The sequence below is a fragment of the Tachypleus tridentatus genome, chromosome 7, assembly GCF_004210375.1.
Source record: "Tachypleus tridentatus isolate NWPU-2018 chromosome 7, ASM421037v1, whole genome shotgun sequence".
Taxonomy (NCBI): Eukaryota; Metazoa; Arthropoda; class Merostomata; order Xiphosura; family Limulidae; genus Tachypleus; species Tachypleus tridentatus.
In genome coordinates, this window is record NC_134831.1 from 146269402 (window position 1) to 146295849 (window position 26448).

At 34.6% G+C, this 26448-nt stretch overlaps 1 protein-coding gene and 1 long non-coding RNA gene across 3 annotated transcripts in view; one reads left to right on the forward strand and one right to left on the reverse strand.

The window, feature by feature from the left end:
* Window positions 1–26448, forward strand: part of LOC143256845 (uncharacterized) — a 54061-nt gene that overhangs the window by 18528 nt on the left and 9085 nt on the right. The window lies entirely within an intron of this gene.
* On the reverse strand, window positions 1706–14899 carry LOC143256840 (uncharacterized). The gene is made up of 2 exons (XM_076514586.1): window positions 14317–14899; window positions 1706–5266 (listed from the first exon to the last, which is right to left on the reverse strand). The coding sequence occupies exons 1-2, from the start codon at window positions 14387–14389 to the stop codon at window positions 4410–4412; spliced, it is 930 nt and encodes a 309-aa protein (XP_076370701.1). The 5' UTR covers window positions 14390–14899; the 3' UTR covers window positions 1706–4409.

Consider the following 26448-nt stretch of genomic DNA (forward strand, 5'->3'; position numbering starts at 1 on the left):
ATAGAACCTTATTTTCATTATGTAATATTTATCGTGTTAAAATGCATAATAACAACATCTAGAAATTCATAAGCTAAAAGATTATAAAAGGTTTTTGTAAGGAAGTGTTTAAGTTAGGGTGTAAATTTGTCACTTTTAAAATTTCGGTGTAGAAAACTAAACAGATACTTTTCAAAAACGAGTGCTCTTCTTTAAAACTGTCCTTAAATTTTTTTAGCTAAAGATGAGCACAGAAGTGCTCATATCACACTAAGATGTGACGTCATTAACTTTTCTCACATGTGTAAGAAACTGAAATATCAAATGATAGTATTTTAATAAAAACTGAAAATATTAACTTCTTAAAATCTATGTCTTTGTTTATCAAGAAAAGATATTTGTTCCTACAGATATTCTTTTCACTTTTGTGTTCTTTGCGATGCTCTTTGGCATCGTTGGTGTGGGCTGGGTATAGTCAAGCGTTTAGACTGCCCAAACTTTGAATTCATGGGTATGTAACGAGAGTAACGGTCGAATCCCGTTATTTATTAGACAAAAACAGTCTAAATATTAGTGGTAGGTGCTATTAATTAACATATTCTCGCTAGTCTATCAGTCAAAATTAGTGATGGCTTTATACAAATAATTCTTATGTCGTCGTTTTGCGTGAATTTGTGGAATAAAATTAAGAAATAACTTAAATTCAAAAAATAAGTAATGTACTCTAATGCATAAATTTACACCTTTGATAAATGTATGACGCCGTCATTTTTTGCATGATTTTATAATTTAGTGTTATGTCAAAATTCCCTTAACATGAATAAAAAATGTGTATTGAAGCCCATTATTATTTATTAAATAAGCGTATACCATTCTTCGAAAATTAAAGTCTGTAAACATACGTTACAGGTATTTGTTTGTTGATTTGTTCTAGAATCGACATTTAAAGATACACACCGAGAGATGCAAAACATTTGTGTATTAAAATGGTTCAGGCTTTCCTGGTGTTACACTGTTTGTTTGTAATTAACCACAAAGTTACATAATAGGCTATCTGTACTCTGCCCATTACGGGTATTGAAACCCGGTTTTCAGCGTTGTGAGTCCACAGACATACCGCTATGCTACTGGGAGTCCTAGTTTTACACTGCCCTTCCCTGAGGGCTTATAAACTAAATATCGAGTTTCGATACTCATACTGATTTATAGAATAAAAATATTTTTCATCACATTACGTTTTTAAGAGTTAAACATCTAGTTATGAAATTTAGCTTTTCATGTACACGAATCATTTTTTGAAAATAACAAAAAAACAACCTGGGTAGGTTTGAGGAGTCCGCAAAAAAATGTTAAATTAAAAAGGTCTTCGTGTTACTAAGATTTGCCTAGACCATACCTTCGTTTTTAATAGTAAGACAAACAGACTGACATTAACATTGGAATAGGGAGAAGTAACCTTTCATGGGTATCATTTTACGATAAACCGTTTACTTTGTGCCGGATTCTTGAGGAACAGTTGTTTTTTATAAAGATTTTGGCGCGTTAAAAAGCGCTAAAATTTAGCCACATATTTATTTAGCTGTGTATTACCGCATCTGTCCTGAACATTTCTTTGAATAAAAGAAAGATATAAAAAATATTAAAATATATGATACTCTAATGTATTAACACTAAAAGTATGGGTAGTGTAATTTGCTCACGATGAGATGAAGTTCGTAAACAAATATAAGTATTCACATGAAACTTTTTTATTGTATTTTTATAAATGGAAAAATACAAAGATGTGCAATGATGATGTCTTTTGCCATCCAAGGATCCAAAAGAATCGTTTAAGGTTCTTACATAAAACAAATGTATGCTGGTTAGACATTAGATAATATTCAGAAAAAACATAATAACCAATATGTTTATGGTAAATTCTTACCGAAAGCATATTTTAAATTTCCATCCTAACTTGCTACACGAGTCCATTTTAAGCAAAACAAAACATGAATAAATAAACACAAAGAATAAATAAATAAATATATCAGACTAGAAAAAAAACTACGAACTACGCAGGCTATAAACTCACGTCAGTTTGTAAAATACATTTCAGTAGCTGCCTTAGTGAAAGGCTGAATGCACACAAGAGTTACAAAAACACAAACTCTTCTATATACAGTACATCATTCTGTTAAAAGCGTGAAATTCATTCCGCATTTACATTGACTACTAAGTATATGTTACCAGATTTTTAATGGATGTCCAAAACACTAACTCACTTAAACGTCACTATAATTTTATATAGCTGGTCCTTGTTTAACTGACAGAATCATTTCAGCCATTTGACGTAGTAATACGTCGATGAATGTAGCTATTGAGTAATTGCTGCGTTATAATTTTTTATTTTATTAAATGAAAGAAACTGGTGTAAGGTTAGTTTTGGTATATATATATTTAATACTCCAAATCTTAATGTTATTACTGATTCTTGTTACATTACACTTATTATTTAAGATTTGTATTAGAAGAATATATTAATAAATAATTTATTGTATTTTAGACATATATACATTTAAAAAGATTTGAGAATTATCTAGTTTTATTATATTTAAATATATTTCTTTTGTGTGTGTGCACTGTTAAAACTATCTAATGTATTTTCATCTATCACATTTCGATAATTAATTTACACTATACAGATTTCGTGAAACCGATAAAAGAAGAATCATCAGAATATATTTAAATATAAGCTTAACTATTTGTTTATTAAAAAATGATAAAGTATCTTTCAGTTAAAAAATAAATACGGTATAATAAATAAAGCTTTCACTCGCGGTTACACGAAACATTTTTACCTCAGCAAAGTGCCCATTTATTTTTATTTTTAGAATTTTGAGTTAAATAAATATGCAATAAGTAGTGGAGATGTCTAAAATCCAATGCTTTGTGGCTGCTATTTTTAAATACATTAAAACTAGATTCTCATATAATTCTTTAAATGTTTAGTCATATAATATTTTTACAGTATCAGAAGGTTATGAATAGTGATATCAAAGGTGTGTTCCTGCTCTAAACACCCTTTCTTATAACTCATGCGTATTTTAAGAAGTTACATAGGCTTTATATGACACTTTTATTCTGAGAAGATGACCAAGTATTTATACGATTAGATAGTCAGTAAACAACATCATTATTCGTTATGTTATAAAAAAATACTATCTTGTAAAAATGGAATTAGTGAAATATTTCAAAATCCATACAATATTTAACAAAATAGTTTCCAAATACAAAATGCTTTTGACACACACACGCTATCAAAATATATTTGTGAAATCCATAATGGTGTATACCATACATTATGAAACTGTTACAACTAGAATAAACGTCCGCTATAGAATATAGATCTCAGACACTAAGCAACCTAGCATTCACACGATCTAGCTCATATATATAATGCTTGTTATTTTATAAAATTCGTAAAAACACACAAAATATTTCACACGAACCTAAAAAAAAAATCGTTGGTCCTTAGTAAGTAGAGATGAACAAACCTGTTAATACGATGTAATTTTCATATCACTATACTCAAAACTCCTGCACAGAAGAATGAGTGATTTATCCATTCCAAATTAACAGCAATCTCCTTTACCGACTTTGAAATGGGTGATACTTCATTTAGAAAACATAACTCACCAAAAGTCTGTGGATACACAATATTTTATAACTACTTAAAATCTTAATGCCTTCTCTCAAGCAAGAGCATCTTCCCAATAAAACTGGGGTACCAATGAAGACTGAAAGCAAAAGATGTGGTTTCATTGTATAAAACTGATACTACGCGATTTAAGTTTTAAATGACAATAATAATGTAGCCAACGTGTTAAAATTTTCAGGAATGTTGGCTTGCAATCTAGTGTGTGTGTTGTTTTTTATTATTTTTGAGAACTGAAAACTATTCACACTGAAATGATTTTTGGAATGAATTTTAATGTTTCTGTAGCTTAGTGATATTTGAAACTATATGTGCATAATATATTTAGTATATCAAATCCTCTGTCGACAAACTAAAATATTTATTTCCCATATGGTAAAAATCAAGCTGTTTTTATTAACTGTGAAAATAGCTAAGGTTGTGTTTCATCAAAAATATAATGAGTAAAAATCACTCTACTTTGCATATGTCTTTGCTAGAGCTCCAGTCGACTACGTAAACTGTGTTTCTTTGTAACTTAACTGATACTAGCTATATAATTTCACATACGGTCTAAGTTTGTAAGCGCAAAAAATATCAAAATACTATAATAAATTGTTATTCACACCAAAATATCAATGCGTAAAGATTTGAATGAGGTTTTATATCAGTTTTTTTGTGATTGAAGATGTTTTTCATCATGTATTTTGTTTTAATTTCCGTTCATGGCGCTACTCTTTGCTTTGGCATCTTAAACCTAGATTTTCAGAAACTGTGTAGACATCTGTTTGTTAAAGGCGCTGGGAGGTTGCTCACTTTTCAAGACATGCTGATAAGAAGTTCTGTTCTCTCCTCGACCACTAGATCTAGGTTTATTCAGTCGCATGCACGAAGACTCCTCGTGCTTGTACAAATAACTCTTGAGAGCAAAGGCTTTACCACATCGCTGGCATATAAAGGGTTTGTTGGTGGAGTGGGTTTGGATGTGGGCTCTCAGATTGGACTTATCGGCAAATGCTTTGTTACAGACTGGGCATGCGAAGGGCTTTTCTCCAGTGTGTGTTCGGATATGGCCCTGCAGTAACCATGGTCGACTAAAGCATTTACCGCAGTACGGACACTGACAGCCCTGGCTGTGCGTGCGCACGTGCATGCTGAACGCCGGCATGGACACGTACACTTTTTGACAATGTGGACACTTTCGAGATTTTTTGTCAGCAACATTGCGATGGGTCTGTCTGTGGCGGGCTAAATTGCTACTAGTGCTGTACACCTTACCGCAGTCGGGGCAACAATGGCTATCACAAGTTGACATTTCTGAGACCATTTGACGGTTCTGAAGAACTTCCTTCTGTATAGGTTCGCCCCCTGTGACTTTAGCATCATTCTGTTCGAGGTGGTGTGCAGGAGAGCTTCGCTCCACGGTTAAACTTAGTGGCTCTTTCTGCTCATCCCCGAAGTAAGCCATCAAGGGAAGAGCTACAAAATAGTCTGAGAGGCGGGAGAGGCAGGCAGGAGACTTTGGGCTGGCGGGCTTCACGGGGGACGACAGCTCTGTGATATACGTGTAGAAGTTGTCTTCTGCGGTAGAGACACTTCTTTCTGGGCTGTTCTCTGTAGGAGAAAAAGAAAATTGTTAAAATTTGAACCCAACCGCAGGCCACCATTCTTTAAGCCCGAACACTGACATAAAAATAAATATTATTAGAACGCAAGCAACGCCTAGTTACACTTCATCTATTACCGGTCTTAATTTGTTATACTCGATAAATTATTTTACTGTTTCACTTATGTAGAAAGTTTAAAATAAGTGATAGATGTGATAAATTGCGTATTTAAAAAGAGCAAACAATAAATTTTGCCATTAGAAAAAATAGAGCGGACCATACTGTTCACTGCAAACAAATAGTTACGGATTTTAATAGATTAAAACAATAAAGGGGTCGAAATTAACAAATTTGCATATTTATTTTGACTTTAATTAAGTCTGGTAAACTTCACTAACATAGTTAATTATTTATGATGTTAAATCTGGTAAGCTTCACTAACATAATTAATTATTTATGATGTTCGTTCTATCCCTGGATTTTTATTTTTATTTTATTTTGTGTCATACCAAGTACTGACCGTTTATTTTAACGCAAAGCCATACAATGGTTATCTGCGCTCTGTCCATCGCAGGGAATCGAGTCCTAGATTTCCAAGTCTGTAAACTTACCTCTGATCCGTGCGAAGGCCATTGGGAATTAATATGCTAACATTTCACAATTAACATTCTACATGTGTACTGACCCTAAATAAGAATCATAAGTTCCTTGTAACTTGTACTTATTTATCGGTTCTTACCTTATAATGTAAATTAAATAGATTTGAGAACAGCATTATTCCATGATAAATTTCATATTTTGCTAAATGATAAAATACTTATTTCTAAACAAATAAATTAACAATATCCGTTAACACAACAAACGCTTTCTCGTGTATAATCTATTAATGCATTCACCCCTAGTGACATGTCTGTGGGCTTACAACGTTAGAAACTGGGTCTCGATTCTCGATACCCGTGGTGGACACAGCACAGATAACCCATTGTGTAGCTTTGTGGTTAACTTCAAACAAACAAAGAACCACAATTGATGCAGCACTATCTATGACGCCATCTTAAAAATAAATAGATTGTAGATTAATTTATTAACTTCAGTGTGAAACACTCATGATTACTCAACATGCTAGATGTTAACTTCAAGAATAGATGATAAAGCATAATTGTGATTTTAATGAGTAAACTGTGTGACGTTAACTTCTACAGATGATCCTGTACTAATTCACTTTGAAAGTTTATTTAGTTTTGCGCAAACTTTTCCTACAGTATTGAAGCAAACAGGACCAAATTTGGCAGGCGGAATGTTTGTGTCCCACGAGGAAGTTTTATCCATACGGAGTAGCCACCTACCAGGGGGGAGCAAAAATCTTCCCAGAGGGTCGCTGACGCCAGGTGTGGGGTCTGGAAATAAGTTTTCATCCTTTAATACCAATTTGACTTTGGATTTTGTGTTCGTACCCTCCACGAGACCCCTTCGGCGCTATATTTGAGACCGTGTTCATATCCCCCCCTCACTCACAACCTGACGGGATCAAACTTTATACATGTGTTCATGTATCCCAGAAGGGACTTCCAATGCGGTTTCTTTTCGGATACAAACCCCCACTTTGAAGGTAGCTATAGAAGTAACTGAGAATAATCGAGGAACTTCTTTGATATGAAACCAATTCCACTATTCCCCCCCCTCTCCGATGTTTCAGCGGCAAGTCTAAGGGGTAAAAGATAAAAATCACGTTTCGACACTCACGATGGGCAGATTACAACCACCCCATTGTGTAGCTATGAGCTTAACAAAAATAAACAGTCAACTCCATTACATTAGTAAGATAATACTCATTAATCATGCTTCCATAAAAAGTTGTGTGAAAATATGGTTTTGTAGGTCACTTATACATATTATTCAAAATAGTTTCATTACATGTAACATCAAGTTTAAAGTAAAGATGAAGAGCTTAATTATACGGTACTATTAGTTTTTATTTACGTAATGAGCTTTATTTTTCGCCAACCATAAGTCATATTTAAGTGTAACGAAAATAATACCATGACTACAAAAATCCATTATGGTTTTCACATATAATATATTCAATTTAAAAACTCGGTAAATAACACCAAAATTATCTTTTCTTTTTTATTACGTGGTATCTAAATATTTTTCTCGTTAATGTATAAGTATTTATATTTCCACTCATTTGGTTTATATTGCAAACCATAATCAGCAAAAATGATTAATACTGATAGAAAATACACTCGTAGCAGCCCCTTCGGTGGGCTTATCACCAGTAGTTGAGTCACGTGACTATTTTATGTTTAAATTTCATTGATGTGACATTGAAAGAACATATTATGGTAAAATAAAACAACTACATTAATATTCAGTTGCTAAATTATCCGGTAAATGGCACAACTGGAAACGGAAAAATCAACTCCTTTAGTTTCATAGAAAATCCTTGTGGAAGTAATATGAACCAAAATGTAACACGTTTTTAATATGCACCTTTCGGTGAAGATGGTTTTACCTATAATTCGCGACCAATTCTGTTATGTTTGTGTTCAACATGCAAACAGATTCCTAATGTTTCAAAGCTAGCACTACTTACAATTGTGCTACATTATGTTTCGGGCACAGGTTAACCCTATGGTAGAACTCTGAATTTAATAACTAGAAAGTATTATTCGTACTTTAAGTTGTGGATGTGTTATAAGAGTGGCAGTCTCTATCTTATCATGGATGGTGATTAGTAGGGTGCTACTAACTAGCTGCTTTCCCTCTGGTCATAAGTTCAAAATGAGTGACGGCGGTAGGTAGCCTAAATAGTTTTATCATAAGTACAAAATACAACACTTTAAATTGTATTATTCACAGGGAAGTATTAAAATTATAGTTTTCTTAGCTGGAAAAGTACTTCCTTCACGTAGTTTTCTTATGGTTGTAAAACTGTTCTTATCGAAAGCAAATAATGTTACTGTTAGTTACGCGTCTCAAGCCAGTGTCGTGGAACTCATATAAGTTGTAATGATGTGAAATATATACATTTTGAAAATAAAACTTAATTTGTTTGTTTGTTTAGAATTAAGCACAAAACTACACAACAGGTTATCTCTGCTTTGCCCACCACGGGTATTGAACCCGGTTTCATACCGCTGTGCCACTGGAGGGCAAAAATTAGTCAACTTAGAATCTTGATCATTGTCAACGTAATTAAGTGGTTATAAAGTTTAGGTCTTCGTGTTTATATTGTTTATTGTCTGTAAGTACAGTTTATAATTGTCAACATTTATTCATGTATGCGTAGTAAGTGCAACTTCGTGTTTTACAAATGATTTCAGCGTCAGTTTCAAAAAGTCTGCTGTATTCCACGAACAATATTATACTCATGTAACTTATTTTTCGAAACGAACAAGAGGAAATGTTATAAAGATTCCAGAAATTTACATCACATTTGAAGGAAATGCAGTAGTTCATTTCTGTGTTGCCATAGGTGACATATGAAATAGTTATTCTATCGTATTACTAATCACTCCATTACTAGCAAGAAATAATCGGCATGTACAAGTTGGATACTACAATATTTTTATTCTATCTATATTAATTAATGCGGTGTGTAGATTTATTTATTAGTTTGTTTGTCCACGAACTCCTCTCATATCTTTAGAGCTAGCAAAGCCAGACTTGGCAGGCAAGCGAAGGGTAGCCTTGTTTGTTTTTTTAAATTTCGCGCAAAGCTACACGAGGGCTATCTGCGCCAGCCGTCCCTAATTTAATAGTGTAAGACTGAAGGGAAGGCAGCTAGTCATCACCACCCACCGCCAACTCTTGGAATAACGAATAGTGGGATTAACCATAACATTATAACGCCCACAAAGCTGAAAGTGCGAGCATGTTTGATGCGATGGGGATTTTAACCCGCGAACCTCAGATTACGAGTCGAACGCCTTAACCTTCCTGGCCATGCCGGGCCTTGGGGTAGCCTAGGAAGTATCCTTATTCATATGGTGTGGACCCCTACCACGAAGGAGTGGGCTAAACTACGCGTGGTAAGTAGCCAGGTATATGAGGGGAGTTTATGAATAAGTTTTCAGAGTCGCTCAATTCGATTTTGGCATCTGTTTTTTGTTCCTGATTCCTTCTGAATCCTAGAAGCGCCATATTTGAAGTCATTTTCATACTCTCACTCACTAGCTAGCAGGACCAAACTTTTCACACATACGCAAATACAACCGAGTGTTTTTTTTTCTTTTGAGCATTCTACCCCACTCCACTCCCCTTGATACAGTTGTAGAAGTAATTGCGGAAAACGAAGGAGCTTAAATTGTACATTAGGGTTTTTGTGAATTATGAGGGATAGGAGCTTTGAATCCCGCAATATAGAACTGGTTTTTTTATGCTATAGAACTAGCACAGTCAGTGCCCGATTCTAAAAACTATGGATCTGACATCAGATTTAAAACAACAATAACAACTGAGCTTTATGTACTGAGCATTTCTTTGTTTTGACATAATTGCAAAAAAAATTGGAATAGGTGAGCAAATCCTTTCTATAACTGTCTTTTTGTACTGATTTTTAAATGTGCATAGTGAGGTTTTTGAAATATTATCAGTTGAAGAATATTAGTTTAAGATTTGACGAAATAATCTGTTAATATGTTAAGTTAACCTAACAATAAATAATTATAAGTCCAAAATAATTAGACAGGACTCAGATTAGATCTATAAGGTATTTTTTGGTTTCAGATTCAACTCGAAGATTGAAGTTAGTTTCCAACCAAATATGGTTTGTTTAGATATTTTAAAATTAAAACATATTTGGTCAAGCTGTATTCTTCTAGAATACCACACTTAGGTTTAAAAAAAGTGAACTTAAAATAAATAACTCAAGACTTTTTCAAACGAAGATTCTGCCACAAAGACTGTATTAACGAAATAACAAAAAAACAAGATTATAACATAGTATACTATACGACTATATAAGGTTCTTGATGACTCTTAACTTGGAAGAAATTTGATACAATACCGTCCCTGATAGCACCATTAAACGGTGAATGAAATATTTGATAGTTGGCAGGCGGCACGTGCCTTGCGCGTGTGGCCTGACATGAGCAAGATGACGTGATTCGTTTTAATTTTAGTATGAACACAATTTAGAATTGCTCAGGAATGGATTAAATGTAATTACTGTTGTAGAGTGGCGCTGTTTTTTTTTCGTTTTAATTACTAAAACCTCATTAAAAATTTGTCTAAGAGTTCAATAGTATGATGAAAGGTTTCTCTTATGTTCAAGTACGCTGGTGCCTCGACTAGAATGAATTATGCTTTGATTTTCTTGGAAGCTAAGTATATGAAGTTATTAAGTTTTATACTAAACTACACAGTCGTTTATTTTGCTCAGTCACACGTTTTTTTAATTGTCATCCAAATCGTTAATTAAAACTGACACACTCGTTAAGGTACTTGATTATTTAATACTTACTAGAACCTTAGAAGTTGGCGCGGATATGATTGTTGTAAATAAATATATATAAATCAAATTTAACTTTGAGTGCAGAAAAGTCTTAGCTGCGAGAACAATGAGGTATCAAAAAATATTTCTAGTTTATCAACCACGACAATGCGTCTTTGACCAGTTTAAGTAAAATATGTTTGTCAATGAATAACAATTTATTTTTTCTATTACTTTCGATGATTAAGACACTGTGTAATTGCAATAAAATGAGTAAATAACAAATACGTTATTTTAAGAAAGCAATTATAGTTTTCTATTTCACCAAAACTTTCGTCATGACCACAAGATGTCTAACATAAATATAATAAACAAGTATCAAAATTTATTGACAGCCGACCAGGATAGCAAGTGAATTTTCACATGAGTTAACGACTAAACAGTTATGTTTTGGTCTGTTTGTTTGTTAAGCACAAAGGTACACTATCTGTATTCTGCCCTCTGAGTCTGTCGAAACTCAATTTTTAGTGTTAGAAGCCTTCATACTGCTGAGTCATGGCATGGCTAGCGGTTGTACTGTTGTTTCCTCGAGTATGATTTTTTTTTCTGAAGATATTTAAAATCGGAAGCGAAAAACTCGAGTTCAGCGTATCACGGTTTTTGTGCTTTGAATGTAATCGATAATATTTACCATATTTTTTTACATGCATTTCTATAATATGTATGACATGAACAAGCCTTAGCAACTGCACCAAAAGTGCCATATACACTAAAATAAGAAAGAATAGAGAGCGCTACTGTACTGGCTATAAGAAGTGTTCTGTGTTGTGGAGTATACTAAAGAAGTGAGATCCACACAGCAGTGAGAAAACACCATCAACCAGTCTTAACTTCCGTTCGCTAGTCTCACATGATAAAGGAAAAAATGAATAAACATAGAATAAGTAAGAATAATTAGAATAAGTTAGGTGAATAACTTGCTGGTTCTCAATCTTATAGGATTCCACATATACATCATATCTATGTGATTCATTATCTATGTATATTACCATATTATATACATAAGTCCTTTAAAGGTATTAAATGAGAGTACTTTGGTTTTGATTTTGAAATTTCCTTTTACCTTTTTCATAATTAACTTTTTAGATGTGTCTGTTTAAGTACATGTTACGATTACACTTGATACTGTAGTTATTCATTTGTTGTTTAACTGTATTAAAGTAAAAAAAAATACAGTGTGAGATTTATTTATCAATGAGAATTTTTTACTGTACAAGGGCACGAATTTTTTCTTGTTTTGTATTCATTTTCTGTTTTTCATCTTAAATACAAAGTTGCCTTTTGGAGATATCTGTGTTATGTTCCCCACGAATATCGAAACGTGGTTTTTAGCTGGGTTACTGAAGAGGACAGGCTGTACTTAGAGTGAACTGTTTTGGCGTTAAGTGCACATGTATACATGTCCTCCTATGGTTCAACGGTAGTTTTGTGGTTCTTAATATTCAGGGCTTGATACATCTGACGGGCTTAGTGTGGATAGCCCACTGTGCAAATTTTGTGCTTAATCAGAAGGAATCAAACATGTGTATACATTTTAACTGATGAAGTTGTGCTTGACCATATTTATCAGAATTGTACAAACGCTACTGTTAGTTATACGGGTTTTACATTTCTGTCTCAATTAACTCACAACTTCAGAAATAATATTATTTTGTGATAACGATTTGTTTGCTTTTGAATTTTGTGCAAAACTATACGAAGGCTATCTGCGCTAGCCATCCCTAATTTTGCAGTGTAAGACCAGAGGGAAGGTAGCTAGTCGTCACCACCCACCACGAAGTTTTGGGCTACTCTTTTTACCAACGAATAGTGGGATTGATGGTCACCTTATAGCACCCTCACGGCTGAAAGGGCGAGCATGTTTGGTGCGAGGGGGATTCGAGTCTGTGACCCTCAGATTACGAGTTGAGTGCCTTAACCACCTGGTCATGCCGGGCTTATATATGTATAACAAAAAATGCCTAATTCAGGACGAACGGGTAAAGAACCTTTGTTTAAAATTTTGAACATAAGATAATAATGAAGAGAGAATATGTAGCGGTAATAGTCAGCAAGAACTTTCAAACAGAAACTTTTCTGGGGACTATGAATAACAGATGTTTTTCAGTGACATGTTTTCCCCCTATATACAACAACGTACGAATCATATAATAAAAGCCTCCTCCCCCCCCCCCCCCGTGGCACAGCAGGATGTTTGCGGACTCACACCGCTAGAAACCGGATTTCGATACCCGTGGTGAGCAAAGCACAGATAGCCCATTGTGTAGCTTTGTGCTCAATACCAAACAAACATATAATAAAAATAACTTTCTACGAAGTGTAGTCGATTCATCAACATTACTCGAACAAGCTGGAAAGGATTAGTTTATGGATCTACAAGTTGTTGCTAACTCTGACATTGTGTCTGTCATAGTTTTGCAGAGGTTTATTGTATGTCTCTGTCCTTTGCTGGTAAAATATTGCAAGAGTTCATTGATATTTTCTTATTATGACGTGTTAGCATAATTATATTGTCACTGATACAGCGCTGTTAGAACGGATCGATAACTGTAGTACACACATTAATAGTAAATATTTGGAGGACAGTTGATTCTCGGTGATGGTTGTTCCTCAGAAACTCAGATTAGCTAAGATTCACTTTAGTGTCCTCAGACAGCATTCTAACTGTAATAAGAACCTCCGAAGCTTAATTACATTTCTAGTCCATGACTGACAAATACTACCATTTCCAAAATATTTATATAAATACACATATATACATATTAAATTTGATGGTTTGAATGGCTGATGAAGAAACCACTATTACAAATTTGACAGAGTTGGTGGGTTGTTGTTGTGTTTTTTTAAGCAGTCAGCTGTGTCTACTACGGGGATCAAACTCCGGATTTTAGCGTTGTAAGTTCGTAGATTCACTACTGTCCCACCGGGGAACGTGTAACGGAGTAACAAATGAACAAAATTCTGTCATCATCGCAGAGTTATATATGTTACTTTCTTAAACTTGTAATAAAGTTTCCTTCATGATCCATTCAAGCCGTCTTAAAGTAGGTTCCTCATCATCATCTGATTTCATCACACTTGCGTATTATATAAAAATATATATATTTCGCAATTACCTGTATTACTTCAAAAGCGTACAGGCAACCAAGTCTGCACAGCACTGACGAGATAATTATATAAACATACAACACATTTATTATAGATTTGCTGACCAACAAATACGTGATCGTGCCAGCAAAACAGCAACAAAACGTTTACGCCCATAGAAGTATGTTAATTTTAGGTACACGCTGTTGTAACAAGGTATTCATTACCTATTTCCATTACAGTTGTAAAACATTACCTGAAAATTAGAATGGTTTCAGGTTTAATTTAGCAATTTACAGACTTTTACTAATCACTTCGTCGGATTTCATGACTAAATATCTCGATTGCAAAATTCAGTTTACTTGCATATAAAAACTATCAGTATGATAAACTGATGTTTATCAGTGCAAATACATTTTAAATATCGGACTAATTGCAACTAGATATTGTATGACTACAACGTATTTTCCTACCTCTTGATTCATTTGTATTTTCAATGTCCACCGGTGCAGAATATTGACGACGAATCAAAAATGCTCTCGGCATCTTTATTATACTTATGGTCAAGCACAAATTTCAACGTTTGAACTTCTAGTAGAAACTGATCTCACGAAGTAGGAGTCTTGATTCTTAAAAACTTTGGCTTGGCTGAAGTCCCCACCTCCAAGGACCGGAGTGGTGGGTGATTTTGCGAGGGGGGGTGTAGTAAGAGCGAAGAACGATAGTCGATAAAGGTCAGGTTACCAAAATATGTAGCCCATGTGGTTGCCAGAAATTATTTTCATTACAGTTGTGATAAGGTCCAACATTTGAAAAGCGGTCTGTAGAGACTAACAAGTTGCAAAATCTTGTGATAAAGAGAAAGTTGACAGTGACCCTTGGAAAACAAAACCTGATGTTCTGCTCTTCACTAGTTCGCTGCTGATATAAACCTGGCTTTTTGAACTTTACAACGCTAAGTTCAACGATGTATGACTGCAAAAAGACTGGATAGGGGTTCTCTGGCTGCTGTGCCAGCCTACGTACACTATGCACTCTGTACAGGAGGGTTTATCTGAAAAAGTAAGTGGATGTTGTCGACGGATCAGCCAACCCAGATGCGACGCCTTTCAACATTTGGCAGCCTGCCTAAAGCATAAAGAATACAAAAATAGAAACATGTATAAATAATTTAACGTCTCTTCTCTTCTCATCTCTTCTCAGAGTCAGAATCTGGCTTGTCACTACCTTGATCAGTCTAGTGCAACAGTAAGGATGGGACAATTAGAGCGCAGTCTGCATGTAGCCAACTATCTGATGAGGTAACCGTACAACGTTTCTGTCTCCCTCGAAGATTATGTTATAAAAAAAAACACAAAAAATATATAAGTTAATAAGAAAGAGGCCTAGCAGCGGTTGGGTTGCGACATCTTTAATGGTTTCCAAGTAATTACGAGTTTACTTCTTTTACACTGTCTTAGATGTTTATATTACTGACATTACGAGGAGATAAAGAATTGAATCTTTAGCAGCATATGGATAAATATGGCTCCTACCGTTTCAGGCACAAAAACAATTACACGCATTCTAAAGTGCCTTTACCATCACATATAGACTGTGAATTTGTGAATCGCGGGTCGTTATAACAAAAACAAATGTGCTAAGCACTTTAGGACAGTGGATGCTGTGCTATAAAAATGACAGTTAAATCGTCCCAATATACGGCTGTACTAGTGTTGCTCTACAGTTGTCGAGGAATATTGAGACTTCTAAACTTCTACTCTTGTAACTATTGTTGTTTCCTTAATCTAAAGTTATACAAAGGGCTGCCTGTAATTTGTCCACGGCGGGAACGTAACCTTTGTTTTTTACCATACTCTATAAATGTGCCGCTAACCCAATGGGAAGCGTTTCTTATTTGGCTCGTGAACATATTTTCTTTACTACGATTTGTATGACACAGTTTAGAAGGATTTTTTTATAATTACTCTTGACCACAAAAACTTTATACATTTATGTGAAACAACAGCCGTATTAGCCAGCTTTTTCACTTCTCTCATATTTAAGTATGGATAAAATAGTTAGATATTAATTTGTTTTTCTGTCGGCTATTCTTGTTTATCACGCAGTACAGGTTGATATGTGTTTTATCAGTGAACTGCACATCTTTGTTCTTGTAATCATTTTGAAGCTATCGTATGGCTACCTACTTGATAATCACATGATAACACAAAATATCGAAAATCTTGCACATCCGGCCATCTTCTATATTCTCATTTCTGGGTGTTCCTAATTATCATTTAATAAAAAAGAATGAATAGGGAACAGAGAAAAATATTTCAAAAAAGGTTAGTCTAAAACAACATTTTTTGTATGCAGTGGAGCGAAAGATGAGATTTTTTTACTTTATACTATTGTGGCTAAAGGGATAGTTTAGAAACGTCATGTCACGTGATAACAAACATCCGCCTCACAGCCACTTCAATATATTTACGACCAATCTTACTTGAACAATGCCACGTGACCTAAGTAGGAATCAGGCCTCACCATGTCATTGTACAAAACTAATGACCTTTTCCAACAAACTGCTTTTGAGGTTCACAGTAGAAATGTCTTTAAACTATATTTCATAGGAAAACACCTCAGCTCATCTTTATTTTTTTAGTGTAATAATTAGTTTTCTACTTCTAAAATGCTGAGAAAATCCCGTGTTGAAATATTTTAATGTTGATATTATTAGCCTAGAGTTCTTTGAAACAAAAATAAAAAGAGCAGTTTGTTCCAGGAAATCTTTGTTGTGAAGCTGAGATGCATATGAACCTAGTATTACAGTGATTCTACAATACCCAAAACATTCTAACCAGATAAATTCATTTCCTTTGGATTAATTGTGAAACTACACTGCATTACGCACAAGCTCTGAACAAAAGAAGCCATACTACAAGAAATAACTGCATCACGTATGGATATGATTTGTAAATTAATCACCCCTTGGAAAGGCAATTTTTTCTGAAAATAGTTTCGCATAGCAGCATAACGTAAAGAAAATTTGAATTTTTCCCACCGAATTTAAAGATGGAAATCAAAATAAAGGGTGAAACAAAATAAGCTTATATGCAAAGGTATAAGTGGTAGAAAATCCATAAAATCTAAAGCTTTGTTAGTTGGTATACCTTAAACATATGAAAAACATATTTATAAAAAAAACACCTATAGGTGACGCTGTAAGGTGTCTAAAACTACGGTTAAAAGTGCGAGTTTGAAGTCAGGGGTCATTCATTCATTCAGCGATTAGTGTGATTGTTAAGACAACTTAGTGTCAACATTAACATTCTAGAATAAAATATCCAACATTATATGATGAACTACATTGGAAATACGTTTCAGCCAGTTGATTATATTGCCGTACCTCGTTTTAAGTTTGTTGTTAAAATTAACAGAGAGTATAGTTAACGTTTAATATGAGTTGCGGCGCCGATAAATAACCTGACAAAATGTACTAATTTATAGCAGTTTTTACTTCCATTATTGATTCTTTTTTAGCTTTTCATTGATTGCCTCTAATTTTAAAACTTAATAAAACACTTTTAAAACTTTAAAAATCGTTTACTCCTCAGTGGGATATAAATACAGTTGGTTTGTTTAGAATTTCGCATAAAACTACGCAAGGGCTATCTGTGTAGCCGTCTTTAATTTTGCAGTATAAGACCAAAGGGAAAACAGCTAGTCGTCACTACCGACAGCCAACTCTTGGGCTACTCTTTTACCAACGACTAGTAGGATTGACCGTACCATTATAACGCCCCCACGGCTGAAAGGGCGAGCATGTTTGGTGTAACGGGATTCGAACCTGCGACCCTCAGATTACGAGTCGAACGCTTTAACCCACCTGTCCTTGCCGGGCCAAATAGATTTGACTTCTTAAAAGTTATTCCTCTATTAAATATTTTATGTCTCCCGCTGGTAGGGCGGTAAGTCTATGGACTTACAACGCTAAAATCAGAGGTTCGATTCCTCTCGGTGGACACAGTAGATAGCCCTATGTGGCTTTTCTAAAAGAAAAAAAATATTTTATGGAAATTGATAGAACAATATTGACAGTCCAAAATATGTTTACTTTAAAATACATTAGTAGCATAAATGCACTTTGAAAATAAAATAAAATAAAATGCTGTTTGTTTACGTAGGTTTGTCAGACTAGGAATACTATTTTTAAGAATGTTTTATAACTTGAATCGTTTGATTCATTGCAAGGAGAAATTTGAAGCGCCTTCTAATCTAATCCAGGAATGCTAATGGACTTATAAAACAGAACGAATGTTTAGATAAAAATTTTAAGAATTGTTCGCTAACATTCATTTATTTTCGTTGGTTAATCATCTAACTGGAATTGCATTTAACTCGATGGTAAATGTTGTTCTATTAAGGATTTGTGTGCATTTTAAACCTTTTTTATTTCGTTTTTTTATGAAAACAAGTACCCTACGTGTACGATATAGAAAGATTATAAGTTTCCCAGTAGTAAAACATTCAAAAGAAACCAAGCACTTAAAAAAAAGAAAAAAGAAATTGGATTCGGAAATGCGTCAGTTCAGAGGCGGATGTTTACACCGCAACACGTGCCCTTCACAGCGGGCACGCGACGGGAACGTGCATCTTTTATGTCATCGGCTTTGAAAAAGCGTTGAGGGCAGCATATCCTAAGAATCTTGTTCCTGTGATGTTGGTAGAAGTGTAGGGTATGAAGAAAGACTCAGAGGTGTTTGGCTTCCAGAGTCTATTGATAAACAACTTTGTGTCTTCATAAAATTAACTGAACAAGTTCTTTATAATGTTTTACATTTATACTTTTGTCCATTGCGAACTCTCTTTGTTAACCTGAAGGTGATCTAGGAAAGTCGAAACGTTGTTCTGTACATTATTTTGAATAGTTTTAATATCTTTACCAGTCGTTTTAGAATACGTTTATACTTTCTTCCGTTAATTATGATTATACATAGCACAGTAAACACATATTCATACATATAAATGTATATTTATAAATAGATTAGTTGTTTCTCTTTTCTAATCTTCAAAGTACAAGCACATACATACACACCATCTCGTAATGGATCCGCTTCTACGCAAAGGTACACGTAATAACACGATGCTCTGCTTATACAGATTAAAAAATTAGTTAAAGCCCCAAACAACATGAAAGGAACTAACAGACCTTTGTAGAAAAGTAGACATTTTTATTTTCAATTTCTGTTATAAGCGTTTTATTCAAGCCCAAATTCATAGAAGACAGTGTGTTTATGTGGAAAATCTACTCGGTCACTCACAAATTAAACGTTTTCTGGTATACACAAACATTGAAACGTGTTGTGAAAGGAATTTACAGAGCTGGTATAAGATCCATTACATATAATTTTAAACTCTACAAACACAACCAATATGTTGCTTGCATTTTATGAGTGGACTTTAGCTCTTAACGTGTTCACCACAATCAAGTATGCAAAACCGATTTTCATTATCGCTTGAGCGTTCAAACTTAGGTAGAAGACAAAAGAAAACCGTCGTATAGAACATTAAATTTAACCTTACTACTTACTGCATACCTTAGATAGACGGTTCTGGATTATACGGCTTTGTATGTGACTATTTCATCTCAAACTTGAAGAGGAACTTTTGGTGGTGTTAACTTTTTACATTGGTAATAATAAAATAGAGCTATAAACTGTAGGTTCTATCTTAGTTAGATCGGATCCTCACTGGAATCCACATAACTTTGGGAGAGACAGAAAAGACAAAACAAGAAACCCACTGGGACACAGTGGAATATCTGCGGACTTACAATGATAGAGACCGGGTTTCGATGCTCTTGGTGAGCAGAGCACACATGGCTCATTGTGTATCTTTGTGCTTAACTTCAAACAAACAAACAGATCGCAAAATTTAATCGTCGTTATAAATTTGCTTTCCAAGAGAGCTTATTTTACCAATCGTATAGTAATGGCTAAAGGGTAGATTAACAACATAAGTATTAGTTTAAAGATGGTCTAGAATTCCATCTACGTTAAATTGATGAAGTTGTTATATAATGTTCAAAGATAACGAAAACACACAAAAGACTGTTAGGTTTAATGTCAAGTAAAGGGCATATGAGTGCATATAATCTTTCTGGAGTAAGAACTGGTATTTCAACACGGAAACTTCACCTTCCCAAGGATTTGCGAGTACCATCTATGACCAATAGTAAGTATAAAAGAATCCCAGAAAAAATGAAACTGAAAGTACAGTACGACAGAAAATATAGATAGGGTGTGTAAGACTACATACACATAAACTAATTTTGCAGTATAAGACTAGAGGGAAGGCAACTAGTCAACATCACCCACCGCCAACTCTTGGGCTACTCTTTTACCAAAGAATAGTGAGATTGACCGTAACATTATAACGTCCCCACGGCTGAAAGGGTGAGCATGTTAGGCGTGAAAGGGATTCGAACCAGCAACCCTCAGATTACGAGTCGAGCGCCTTAACCACCTGGCCATGCAGGGCCGGAGTGGAATGTTTAGTGAAAAGTAGCGATGTAATTAATATATACATATATATCAAAATTCATTAACGTTTCTTAACACGGGAAAATATTAGACATGCTAAAAATATTATCTGAAGACTATTTCAAAGCATGGACTTAGAACTCTCTCGCTTTATTGATATACTAATAAAGACTCGCCCTATTTCAAAGGCAATTCAAGTTTTAAGTTAGATTTCTAATATTTTATAATATTTACGAGACGTATAAGTAAATAGATTAAACGTAAGGTACCTGACTCTAAAACGAGTTTTTGATAACTTCATATACATTAGAATTGATTGTATTGTTAGATATATAATTGTTTAACGTAATGCCTTAATTTGAAAGAAATGTTTTATTCATTAACTACAACTGCCTCACGTCGCTTAAGTTGAACAAAAAGAAAGTTTATTTCATTTTGCTTTTCTGGCTGGTTTTATGCGTTTTAAATGTATTAAAAACGCTAAATGCCACGATTTTAAAAATGTCCCCAAAGTCAGCCATCTTGTCTTTAGAGGGTTTATGTAACACTCCGTGATAATTATGTTGCAAAACAGAGTAGTAGTTTACTTCTGGTGTTAGCACGTTAAGTTCTTTTTGACAGAATGTCTTTGTCGCATGGTCGAAAGAGAGTTTTCAGATGCTATTTGTAACAGATGAACTACCCACAATAAAGGCCACATGACGCAGAGTTCAAAGCAAATGAAGAAGGTAATGGCTTTAAAAACATGATCAGTGTCTGCTTTATTGTTATTATGTCTGTTTGAAACGCCCAAGAAAAGAATAATAACACCATTTTACTACCAGTGTTTCCGCTGTCTTACACTCCTTTGCTATTCTTGATATTACTGTGTGTGTCTCATATCGCCCTAACAAACTCTGTACAATATACTATAAATTCAAACTGTCACAAACGGGACAACTAGTAATAATGTTTGTCAGTTATTTTTAATTTTTCTTCGTGAGTTAGATCATTTCGTAAATGCGTAAAATGTACCACTTTAAACTTAGAAATACTCCAGATGACTTAAAATTTTTTTAACAGACAACTGACTGTTATGTTGTTTGTGTGTGTTTTTATGGCAAAGCCACATTGGGCTATCTGCTGAGTCCATCGAGGGGAATCGAACCTCTTATTTTAGCGTTGTAAATCCGAACCTCTGTAATTAAGTTATGTAAACAAAACAATAATATGGATGATTTAATTTCTATTAATTCTTTAAACTCAAATTGATTGTAGAGTATTCTTTAAACTTAAATTGATTGTAGAGTATTCTTTCTAGTCTCAGCTACGACTAATAGCTCAGCAATGAGATGGAGGGGTTATAGCACTAAATACTGGGGTTCAATACCTGTAGTGAGCACAACTTAGATAGACAGTTGTGAAGCTTTGCTCTTAAAATAAAAACAGCCAAAGATTAGCCCAAGTTTTATAAACATTTTAAAATATTTGTATATGTTGAGAGTTTTTAGGTTTCTAATCTTAATATAATCATACAGCAGTATTTATATTTCATAATAAATTAAAGGATAATTTGAAATATTTTAGGGACAAACCACTATTATAAAAAAACCTTTAATAATCCTTCTCAGTTTATTATTTATTTGTCCAATTGTCCCCCACTGTGCCAGCGATAAGTCTTCGGATTTATAACGCTAAAATCAGGGGTTCGATTCTTCACGATGAATACAGCAGATAACTCGATGTAGTTCTGCTATAATAAAACACAATTTATCCAGTTTATGCTCATAAATAAATATTTAGAAGAAATGAATTTACCTCTTTTCACTTCATAATACTTGGCATTAATATGGGGTAACATTGTGATAAACAATAAACCAACATGCTCTCCGTGTTGGATGTTTAAATCCGATTGTTCGCAAGGTCCAGAAATATTCTTCATTACTCCTCTGAAAGAGATATATACTTCTAAGACATACTTAATATTTTGAGTCACTTGATGGAATCAGACTTGTTTATCAAGAACATCCCACTATACATGCTTAACAATATTGAAATTAAACAAGCATTAAGACCCCTCTATTCGACCTGGCATGGGCAGATGGTCAAGGCACTCGACTCGTAATCCGAGGGTCGCGGGTTCAAATCCCCATCGCGCCAAACATTCTCGCCCTTTCAACCGTGGGGGCGTCATAACGCGACGGTCAATCCCACTATTCGTTGGTAAAAGAGTAGCCCAAGAGTGGGTGGTGATGAGTAGCTACCTTTCTCTAGTCTTACACTGCTAAATTAGGGACGGCTAACGCAGATAGCCCTCGTGTAGTTTTGCGCGAAATTCAAAACAAACCAAACCAAAACCACTCTATTCAGTGGATCCCCCCTCGTGTTGTTTTTAAGGAATGTGTTAACCAGAGTAACATAGTTGAGCACTTATTATCATTTAACAGATACATGATCATCTGCACAGCGTGTGACAGCTAAAAGTGTTGTAGAATGTGACTGTGGTAATGTTTGATATTAATGACAATGTTCAGAAGGATGCAAAGACCAACGTATCTACTTATTCATACCTACATCGCTATCGCCCTATGCATCCGATTCTTGTATCAAAAAAACAGGAACTGAAACTAGCTCTTGCTTTCTCTCTCAGTTAGTGAATATCTGCCATTTAGCTGCAGGTTGTAAGATGACTCGGCTATGTAAGGCATATTGCTTCATGTATTGTTGGACCACTGAACACATTATTGACACCATTGCTGGTGAGATGTTTGTAGCGTTCCTCTGAGTGGCAGGTATCTCTAATTCACCAGATCATGCATGAGACATGCAAGCCAGCCTTGTGGAGTCTGTTTCTAATCATCTTAATTTTACACGGCAAATCATTGTGACTGTGAACATTTGCTTCGATCTCATAACAGGTGCCCCTACAGTTGCGCTGAGTGAGAATCGACAGCTTGTGGTCGTCTTGTAATGTGTATTTTGCTATAAATACTGTTTAAAGATAAATTTGTTTTCCAGATACAGCCACAGTTGGCTTTGTATCACAAGTAAAGCACTACCATTAAACCACGTCTTTGAAGTACTTGTGTTTAAGTAGTTGAACTTATATTATCAAGGTCAAGCCTATACTTTCATTATTTTAAAATTCAAAGATCACAATCACGGTTATCTTTTTTTTCTTTCATGTAGCTAAGATAATTTAACTCGTGTATATAGATTGTTTCAAAAATAAGGAACTATGAATAAAACCAGATCAAGTATACGTTACTAATAATTTAATTTAAATAAAATAGAAAACGCGTGTCCACAAATAAGAGCGCATAATTCTGTAGGTTTTTCAGCAAATAAACATGTTTGGATAACTAATAATAACTTTATTTTATTCGGCGAGTTTCGTATTTTTTTAACAGTACTTCTTTTAGTGACATTAAAGAAACAAGCTAAACCATTTCTGCGACAGCTCTTTTTGACGTCATAGAAGCTGTTGACCAGTGGCAGAGTGTAGTTCAGTGCGCGCTTTACAGGAGATACGCACGTGGCCCTTATTTATCCGTATGTCTAATGATCTAATCTTGTATGAAGGCATGATGGGCTAAAGGGTGAGTCGAGCTTCCGGTACAGTGGATCACCCTCATACGTATGTATAATTACTATGTTCGCATCAGCAAAATGAAAGAGAAGAAAAACAACACTGGGACAACAACATAGCGATAGTTGTGTTGACAGTTGAAGTTTTATTCTCGAATCTACTTCACAGTTTTAGCGAATATTAAACACATAAAGTACATTACGGTTAATTATTAAACTGTTCCCTTGCTAGAAATCTTATCGCAAGACATAATTTTGAATACAAGCGAACACAATTCTGCGGCATAGAAATATTAGTTTCGTATAACCTTGTTTAGTTTAGTAATTTCACTTTCTGTCCCCCCCCCTCATAGTGGCTCAACGGTAGATCTGTACATTTATAACGCTAAAAATCGGACTTCGATACTCCTGATGAGCTCATCAAAAATAGTTCTTAGTGTAACTTTGAGCTTAACAGCAAACAAATACTTTCTGTGAGAGCGTGACCATATAACTTAAATGCTGATACTGTTACACGAGTTTGGCTACTACGAAAACACTAGACATTAAAAATAAAAGTCCATATTTAGATTAAAAGATAATTTCAGTACGAAACGCTCGATGACAAATAATACACGACAAAAATGGTTGTCTGTTTACCTTATCAATATCATAGCTTTTTTAAATTGTACATAATTCAATTGTTTACATAGTTCCTGAAATATCACTATCCATACACTTTCCTGGATATCAGTTGACATAACTTCTTTCTACGTAAGAATCTAAATCGTTTTTTAATGATAATGTTAAACTCTCTGGCTGTTTTTAACCAGAATTTTGTATAGCCAGTGGCGGCGCCAAGAGTGGGGCTTTAGCCCCCCATAAAATGAGCCAAGCTCCCCAATATTGTTACCTACTTATATTCATAAAATATGGAAAACACAATCGTCATTGTTGCTTAACAATTAACATCAAAGAGACATAGATCTGTAGAACTCAACGTCTTCATTGAGACGGAAGTATGTGTCATGCGTCCCATAGTAACGTACTGAATACACTGAAACTCATGCGCTGTATTGCCGCTCCCTGTGTAATGCCATTCTATCTTGAGCTTTGACGAAGATTAGACAACCACGTTGATTTCAAGTTACAACAGAACATCAGGGATTTTACTTGATAAACCAAAGGTTTTACAGGTATTTACCCATTAATTTCATTTATCTTTTATTGAAAAGTAAAACACAGCATGCATGTATAAGTATATTGTGTATAGGTCAAAACTATGAAGCATTTAGCCGGTGTTGTGTCCTCTGCGAGATCATTTTGCATTGTGTATCAGCCATCCAAAATTGTATTGATGATTGTGACTTACAATCCAATTAATGTTATACTTATGATTAGATAATAACCTTACATGTTAACTGACAAAATAATATTTCTAAACAATTCTAGAATGAATTTTGAAATTGTCATTGGGCTATTTAGAAGTGCCTAATTTAATGTAATGTAGTAGTTACATTATTGTTAACAGGTGCTTGTCACACTTGTGATAATAAGAACAATATCACAATCACAGTTTGGCCTGTATGAATAATGTAAACTTATGAAGAAACCAGCCTTTCTGTGAAGGTCAACTGCAATTTAGCAAATTATGGTGTGGCAGAGGATGACCTCACAGTGGAGGTCCACCAGTTGAACCGGCTAATTGCCAGGAAGAAAGACAAGGGGCAGGAAGTATCCACACTATTGGAGCTTGCAACCATGCTGGAGCCATACAAGGATGCCTTCATGGATCTCCACAAACTTGTAGGCATCGCTGTGACCCTGCCTGTCACTTCAGCTGCATGTGAGAGAAGTTTCTCATCTCTGAAGCTTCTCAAGACATACTTGCGCAACAGCAGTGGTAACAACTGCACCATCAACCTTACTGTCATATCAGTAAACTCTAGGAGGACAAAACAACTTGACAATACTGTTATAGACACATTTCTGTCAATCACCAGAACAGACACATTGTTTTGAAGTAATATTGACTATAAACACAACATGATGAAAGATAGGTAGCCTGATAGTGACCTTACTTTTCCTCAGAGTGTATTAACTTTACATGGGATAATTCGTTTCTACTATGTAAACTATGTCTTTATGTTATATTTCTTTTGATTTGTAGCTTTATTCTTAATGGTATATTAAATGTTCAATCTAAGCTAATCTTGATTTTCTTTATTATTATGTATTACCTTGGGTGGAATTTGGGTAAGCTTCCTCTTTTACATATACGCATATTTTCATAGACAGATTATTTCTAATTTGTAATAATGAATTATAAATTAGAGTACGAGTTTTCAATGAAAACTGCATTGAAAACGCAGTTCAAAATAGCACACCTTTCTGAAATGTACCTTGGTATTTACATTATTATAATTTACCATCCATACTTCATATTGATGTCATTTTGGGAAGCCCCTCCACAGTTTACCTCAGCCCCCCAACGAAAATATCCTGGCGCCGCCACTGTTTATAGCAGGAGATAAA